The 8,444-nt window shown below is 54.3% G+C and overlaps 1 protein-coding gene across 1 annotated transcript; it reads right to left on the minus strand.

Moving 5' to 3' along the window:
- Window positions 1-6,292: 6,292 nt before the first annotated feature.
- Window positions 6,293-6,664, minus strand: LOC147965640 (uncharacterized). Its single transcript, XM_087530544.1, has one exon. The coding sequence runs from the start codon at window positions 6,662-6,664 to the stop codon at window positions 6,293-6,295; it is 372 nt and encodes a 123-aa protein (XP_087386670.1).
- Between the last annotated feature and the right edge of the window lie 1,780 nt (window positions 6,665-8,444).

The following is an 8,444-nucleotide window of genomic DNA, read 5'->3' on the forward strand; positions in this document are numbered from 1 at the left end:
TGTCATGAAGTAGCATCAACATGCCATGGTAAATTTTTTCCCATTTGGAGCAGGCTTGGGTATAAGCTTCTCACAAACCAGAGCTTCTCACAACAAGCCTGGTGGTTTCGATAGGGAATGTGCCGCCTTTTGGGACGAAACGATATCCATTGCCTCTAATTTCTTTCAAAACATTTCTAGTGTCAACATAGAACAACAGGAGTGTTGTGTTAAGTTTTGGAATTTTTCGGGGTTCGTTTGGACATTATTATACATTAACTGGGTTTTCTAGGCATTTTATGTGCATAATACAAATTTGAACTACAAGCACATGTTCCAGTGCACCAAAGTTGGTTGAAAAATCACATGTGTGTCCTTGGGTGAATTTCTAGGTCCCATGCAAGAAATGGAAATGAAATTCAAACAACTGGCGTCGTGGCTCGGCCGGAAAGATTGAGAAACTTGGTTTTTTAATTCCTGTAAATCTAAAACACGCCTGACATGGCACCAACATGTTGTGCTAATTTTTCTGTCCGATTTGCAAAGGCGCACACATTAACAAACAACAAAGTCATTTTGGAACAAGTGTTGTCATGTTAGAAATTGGAAACACAACTATTATTGAAACCGTGGGCGTTCTACTTACCAATTACGTGCCGCCACGCGTCCCTTTATTATCGGCTAGGAGGTGTCGTGCGGGGTAGCTATTTGAGTACGGGAGGCTGCGATCAGACCCCTGCGCGTGCTCATCAGGAGGAGAGCCCTTTGACCTCTATCCGCCGCGCACCTCCCTCCCAACGTCTCCATTAATGGCGCCCGAGCCCCTATTTCACGAGGTGGCTATGTCTCACTGGACTGAGATTTAAGAGAGAAAAATGAAAACCTGAAAAGAATGTTTTGCATAGATCTTGATGTAAGATCCGATGGACCTATATAGCATTGACTGCGACTTATAGCAAGCATGATGAATATAAGGACGATGATAGTGGATAATAATTGTCTTTAAAAAAGCCACATGCGGTAACGCCCGAAATACACAAGGGCAAAATAAGAAGGAAGACAACGATCTAGCTCGCTGATCTCTACATTCTTGATGCGTTGCTGCAGGCCGCGGGAACTTGTCTCCGCAGCGAGCGGTGATGAGCTCTTTCCTGTCCTCAATATGCTGCTTGAGAGCACCCACGAATTCCTCCACCGGCCTTTTGCGCTTCATGCGCAGCATGACATTCTCGTCCATAAGTTTCTCGACGATGACGCTGGTCCTCTTCAACAAGGCAGTGGTCTCCTCCTACTGCTCCGCACTTCCGACGATCTTCGCCCTCAGGAGGTCGCACTCGGCCTGGAGCTTCGCATTGCTCTCCCTTAGTTGCCGGATGACGCCGGTAGTTTGTTCAAACGAGGCTTTCATGTCATCCTGCAACCTCGCCCAACCGGAGATTTGATCCATCTGGCTATGGACGATCGCATGCATGCGCCTGTAAGAGTCCTCTCCTGCCCGTGAGACATTTTCCTAGGCCGCAGCGGCGCGGGAGGACATCTCTACTGCTTCCGCGGCACGGCCGGACATCTCTGCTACTTCCCCGGCGCGGCCGCACCAGTCAGCTGCATCGACGGTGCGGCGGGACCTCTGTGCCGCTTCGGCGGCACGACGGGACCTCTCTGCTGCTACGGCCATGCGGCGGGACATGTCGGCTGCTTTCGTGGCGAGGCAGGACATCTCTCGTGCTTCCGCTGCCATGCTCGCCTCTCCCTGGTGGCAATCTCTCGACCCAAAACTCACGCTGGCCATGGCAGACGCAAGGGAACGATGATGAATGACTTGTTTGTTTTTGTGGATGAGGAGTTGAGGAGGAATGTGCAGTCATCTTGGAGTAGTAGTATTTATAACCGAGTACTAATATGCTCCTAAGTGGGAAACCGTTTAGGTTTTGATCGGTGTGAACAGGTTTGCAATTTGGAATGTGACGGGACGCAGGCTCAAAATTTATTGACGATTCTATAATTTCTAAGTGTGGCACCATTCCTGGATGGCGAAACGTGGGCATGCTTTCTCGGTCGCGTACGTGGCGTTAGCACCATAGGGTGCACCGCAATAGGCAATGTCAGCACACGTCTTGTTCCAAGAACCATGCGCGCTCATTATTACCATCACGCATGCTTATTTTAATTAGAATGTGTGTCCCTCTAGCACACACACGTTGATCTGTCTAACTATTTCTGTTTGTTGTGGCTAATCGCAAACAGTTCTTCCGTGTGAAGTGTATGCGATCAATCGCAGACACTTTGATCTGGCTGACTGTTTCTGTTATGTTGCCTAATCGCAAACAGTTAATCCTTCTGAAGCATATGCCCTCAATCACACACACGTTTATGTAGCTGCCTGTTTCTGTTGTTCCGCCTCATCACAAACAGTTAATCCGAGTGAATTGTTTGTCGTATATTGCACATGCCTTCATCTGGCTGCCCGTTTCCGTTCTTCTTCCTCATCGCAGACAGTTCATTGAACTGAACCGTATGCCCTGCATCGCACACTCAACCAAAATCTGAACCGTGTTTGATACATCCATCATCACAAATGTTTTGCACCCTTTTGACGGTTTTTTACACCACTGTTTGCTATTATTGCATCACATACAGTTTCGTCGAAGGGTCTCTGATCATAGTGTCGCGTTAGCAGCATCCTGCAGTAGTGGCCCCTGAGTGTCGTTGGGGGGTCCTGCTATGATTCATTGAACCACAAAAGGTAGTGATGCATACGCACATACAACTAACTATAAAACGGGAAGAGGAGCTCTTCATTCCAAGGCCGGCTCGTTTCCTCGCCGAAGGTGTCTCTCTTGCACTTGTTTGGCTTGCGTGTGTCGATGAGGTAGTAGGCGTTGCAGTCACACAGGGCTTTGCTGACGATGAAGGGGCCCTCCCATGGGGAGGCCAACTTGTGCTGGCCGGCTTGCTGCTGGACAAGACGGAGGACGAGGTCTCCCTAGTAGAATGTGAGGGGCTTAATTTTCTTACTGTGGTAGTGCCTCAGGCTTTGCTGGTAGATGACCGATTAGCCGAGGGCCAATAGGCGTGCTTCTTCGAGTAGATCGACGTCGTCTTCACAAGCTTCTTTGGCTTGAGCTTATGTGTACATTGTGACTAGCGGTAGTCGAACTCGATGTCAGTTGGGATGACGGCTTCGACTCCGTAGATGAGGAAGAACGGGGTGAACCCGGTCGACTGGTTTGGCGTCGTCTGGAGACTCTAGAGGACGGCCGACATCTCATCGAGCCAGCTACCGGGTGAGCGGAAGAGGGGCTCGATGAGTCGCACTTGATGCCGGACAAGATCAGGCCGTTGGCCCGCTCGACCTGGCTGTTGGATTGAGGACGAGCGACGGAGGCCAAGTCAAGCCGGATGCCGGAGATGGAGCAGTATTGCACCAGAGCACCCTTGGCAAAGTTGGTGCCGTAATCTGTGATGATGTTGTGCGGGATGTCGTAGCGAACCGCAATGTCTTTGACGAACTGGACGGCCGTCATCTCGTCCAGCTTCTTGATCGGCCACGCCTCGATCCACTTGGTGGACTTGTCGACCACCACCAGCAGGTCCGTCATGCCGCCTCGAGCGGTCTTGAAGGTCCCCACCATGTCCAGTCCCCAGATGGCGAAAGGCCATGTGATCGGGATGGTCTGGAGGGTTGAAACCGGCTGGTGGCTGCACTTGCTGAAGCGTTGGCAACCCTTGCACTCGAGTATGAGCGACTCAGCATCTTTGAGGGCCATGGGCCAGTGCAAACCATGGCGGAAAGCCTTGGCCACCAGGGACCTGGAGGCGGCGTGGTGCCCGCAGTCACCCTGATGTTTATTGAGGAGGATCTCTATGCCCTTGTCTTGCTCGACGCAGTGCTAGAATATGCCCGTCGCGCTGCGCTTGACGAGCTCATTGTTGATGATGTTGTAGGCAGGAGTGCACCGCTCTCTCAAGGAAGGCTAGGATTGGTTGGCCCCATGATGGAGCCATCACCATGGTGAAAACGGCCACCAAGGTGGGTTCCGGGGCGGCAGCGCCCGAGCCGGGGCCGACAGGCCCCGGGTCGGGGATGGAGGCGGCCGGGTTAAGCGCAGCAGCCCCCAGGTCGGGGTCGATGTTCGCTGGGGATGAGATGGAGGCCCCCGTGCTGGGATCAGCAGTCCCCGGGCCGGGATCAGCAGCCCCCGGGACTGGGTTGGGGACGACATCCCCTGGGCCGGGATCAGCAGCCACCGGGTTCGGGTTCGGGGAGAGGCGCTGCAGGATCATCTGGGATGAAGATGGACTCGGAATCCGGATACGGCTTGACAGATGGCTTGCACACGTGCTTGAGGGAGATGCCGGATGGGATGGCTTGCTGAGAGGAGCTGATCTTGCATAGCGTGTCGATAACTTAATTCTCCGCGCGTGGGACATGAAGGAACTCGCAACTGTCGAAGTTGCCGGAGAGCTATTGGACCAAGAAGCAGTAGCTAGCCATGTTGGCATCCCGGGCGTCCCACTCGCCGGAACATTGCTGCACCACCAGATTCGAGTCTCCATAGCATATGATGCGTCGGATGCCGAGTTCCTTGGCAAGACAGAGGCCATGCACTAGGGCTTCGTACTCGGCGATGTTGTTGGAGGCGGCGAAGTGGATCTGGAACGCGTACCGCAGCCGGTCGCCCTTTGGGAAGACAACATAATGTCGGCTTCCAAGCGAGAGCGCATCTTGGGGCCGTCAAAGTGCATGCACCGGTGCATCAAATCGGGCGGCGGCGGTAGGTACTGGGTCTCCGTCCAGTCGACGAGGAAGTCGGCCAATGCCTGGGGCTCGAAGTGTGGCTGGCCAGCTCGATGGCCCACTTGGCAACCTGGCCGGAGGCATCCCGGCAGCCCATGATCTCGCTAATGGGGTTTGTGTTGACCACGGTGGCAACATGTTCTTAAAAGTATTGCTTCAGCTTCTTGGCGGTGAGGTACATGTCGTAGCACATCTTCTGGTGGTGCGGGTAATTCAGCTTGGAGGCGGAAAGCACCTCGCTCAAGTAGTACACCGGGTGTTGGACGGACTGGATCTTGCCCTTCTCTGGTCGCTCGACCACCAGCACCGTGCTGAGCGACCACGAGGTGGCGACGATGTATAGCAACAACGGTTCCTTGTCGGTCAGCGCGGCCAGGACAGGTGCGGTGGAGAGCATGCACTTGAGTTCCCGGAACGCTTCATCCGCCTGGTCATTCCACTGATACAGGGGAAATGCCCTCTCGCCCAGCCGGCTGAGAAATCGGCTGACCGAGGCTAAGCAGCCTGTGAACTTCCGGACATCCCGTAGCCGAGTTGGCCCATGCATGTGCTCGATGGCCTTGATCTTCTGCAGGTTTACCTCATTGCAGTGCTCTGAGACGAGGAAGCCGAGCAGCTTTCCGGCCGACATGCTGAACACGCACTTCTCTGGGTTGATCTTGATCTGGTACTGGTGCGGATTGTCAAAAGTTTCCTTCAGGTTGTCAAGGAGCATGAGGTGCTGCTGGGTCTTCACCATGATGTCATTGACATAGACGTGAATGTTGCAGCCGAGTTGCGTCAGCAGGGATTTTTGCATGCAGCACTGGAAGGTGGCGCCGGCATTCTTCAAGCCTAACGACATGGTGATGTACTGGTACACCCCAAAGGGTGTGATGAAGGACGTCTTCAAGGCGTTGTTCGGGTCCAACTTGACCTGATCATAGCCGGAGTAAGCATCCAGGAAGGACAGGAGCTCATAGGAGGCCATGGAGTCGATCACTTGATCTATCTGTGGGAGAGCAAAAGTATCCTTGGGACAGGCCTTGTTCAGGCTGGTGTAGTCTATGCACGCGCTAGGTGTAGTTCTTCTTCAGGACAAGGACTGGGTTGGCTGGACACTCGGGATGAAACACTTCCATGATGAAGCCGGTTGCGAGGAGCCGGGTGACTTCTTCACCAATTAATGATTCTTCTCTTCTCTTCTGAAAAGCGATGTAAGAGTTGACAGACAGGCTTGGCGTCCTTGCAGACGTGAAGTTTGTGCTCAGCGTACTTCCTCGGAACTCCAGGCATGTCCTTTGGAGACCATGCAAAGATATTCTGATTCTCACGGAGGAAGTCGACGAGCTCGCCTTCCTATTTGTTGTTGAGCGGGGCGCCCACAACAACGTACTTGCTGCAACTGGGGTCTTCCGGGTTCAGCTTGATCTTCTTGATGTCCTTGGACGGCTGGAATGAGGCCTCGCCAGCCGACTCCTTTGCCGAAGTCGACATGGCCGACTGCTCGCCGGCCAGTGCGACAATCGGGTCGAGTTAGCGCCGCCCCTCGGCTATGACCAGCGACTCGGCCAACTTGGCGCCGGCTTGGGCGCACTCGAGGGACTTTATGTAGTCACTAACGATAGTGATGAGGCCCTTGGGACCCAGCATCTTCATCTTCAGGTAGGCGTCATGGGGGACCACCATGAATTTGGCGAGTGCAGGCCGGCCCAGCAATGCATGGTACACGCTGAACAGGTCCACCACCAAGAACCAGATAGGCTCGCGCCAGAAATGATTGCTTGTGCTGAAAAAGACGTCAAGCCAGATTTGGCCGATGGCGGAGCAGGAGAGGCCCGGAACAATGTTGTGCAACACCATACGGGATGGCTCCAGATCCTTGGCCTCGATGCCGAGCTTGGTCATGGTGTTGCGGTAGAGGATGTTGATGCTGCTGCCGCCGTTGATGAGGACTCACGATAACTTGCAGGTGTTCTTGCCAACGACGATGGTGGGTTGAGGACGAGGGCATAGCCACCCGGGTTGGGTATGACGGCCGGGTGGTCCTCCCGGGTCCAACTGATCGGGCCCTCCGACCAGTGCATATATTCCGGCATGGCCGGGATGACGGTGTTCACCTCCTGCCGGAGCAGGTGCTCGCTACGCTTGTCGTCACCAAAGCTGGTGAAGACGACGCAGCTCGCGTTCTGGTTGGGGTACACTTTGTCGCGCATGGTATTGTTTGCAGGGAATGGGTACGGAGGCGGCTGCCCTGCACCTGGAGCTGGAGCTGGAGGTGGTGGGATGTCGCCCCTCATGATGCGCTTGGTGATGGCGCACTGCCGGAGCGTGTGCGCGGACGGCCTTGCGCTGCTGTGGTGCTTGTAGGGGGCGTCGAGCATCTCCTTGAAGCTCACGGCGGGCTGCCATACAGTCTTTCCGGCTCGCGGGCGCTTGCCGGCCGGCTTGGCCATGGGCTCCTGGTCGGTGGCCGCGATGAGGCAGTTGTCGTAGTGAGGGGCCTGCTGATCGGCCTTGCGATTGTTGTTCTGCTGGTTGTTCTGCTGGCGGCTGCTCTCGCCAGCCATCTTGGGAGGTGGTGCCAGCAACGCTTTGTCGGCTTCATCCAACACACACGTTGGATCTTCATGGCGGAGTCGGCTGTGACGTACTTGTCTGTCATGACCATGAGTGTGGCCATGGTGGTTGGCTTAGAGCGCAGGAGCTTGTGTTTGAGGAGGGTGCCATCCCAGCACTCATTCACATAGTACTAGATAGCCTGGACTTCATGGACCCCCTCGCAGCTATTCCGAAGTTCGGTCTAGTGTGCGAAGTACTCGCGGACGGAATAGCTCGGCCCTTGCATGCACATGGCGAGCTGACTTGGATAGCCGGGACACTTGTAGGCGCCGATGAAGTTGCGGATGAAGGCCTGCTCAAAGTCAACCCACGATTTGACACTGCGAGCCGGCAGACTGTTCAGCCATGTCCGAGCCGAGTCCTGGAGCATGAGCGGGGCGTCGAGTATGGCAAGGCGCCGGTTTCCACCCGCGATGCCTATGGCGGTGGTGTAGTCGATGAGCAAGTCCTCCGGCTTGACGGTCCCGTTGTACTTGGGGGTGTCGCGGGGAAGCGTGAACCCTTTGGCGAAGGGCTCATCCCAGATGCATGGGCCGAATCAAGCCGGACCGACCATGTTGTCCTCTTCCACCTCGAGGAAGAGGGCGAGCTGCTCGATGCGGTGATGGGCGTCGGTGTCGTCGAGGGCCTAGGATAACAAGAGTCCTCGTCGAATACGTTGGTGGAGAGGAGTCCTTGTCTTGATCATCAAGTCTTGTGGAATATTCCTTGAATATGACATGGGCTGCCCGAAGGGGCCCATGTGTAAACCGCCAAGGCGATCCTCGGCCCGATCCACCTGGTCGGGAGACGGCGTGGTCAGTACCCCCTAGTCCAGGACACCGTCAGTCCTCATGTCAAAACTAGACTATTGCTTTGAACCATATAAAAGTCCAGTTGTCCATGCTATAAAGAAAGAATATGTGATGAACACGTTAGGCAGCATTCCACATCAAAACTTCTGTTTTTATCATTACCTACTCGAGGACGAGCAGAAATTGAGCTTGGGGATGCTGATACGTCTCCAACGTATCTATAATTTTTGATTTTTCCATGATGTTATATTATCATTCTTGGATGTTTTACA

This window comes from Triticum urartu, chromosome 6A (genome assembly GCF_056163025.1).
Source record: "Triticum urartu cultivar PI428250 chromosome 6A, HENAU_Tu73, whole genome shotgun sequence".
NCBI classification, from domain to species: domain Eukaryota; kingdom Viridiplantae; phylum Streptophyta; class Magnoliopsida; order Poales; family Poaceae; genus Triticum; species Triticum urartu.

Coding starts and splice junctions, on each gene's coding strand:
- LOC147965640 (XM_087530544.1), bottom strand. CDS start 6,664: ATGACCAAGCTCGGCATCGAGGCCAAGGATCTGGAGCCATCCCGTATG.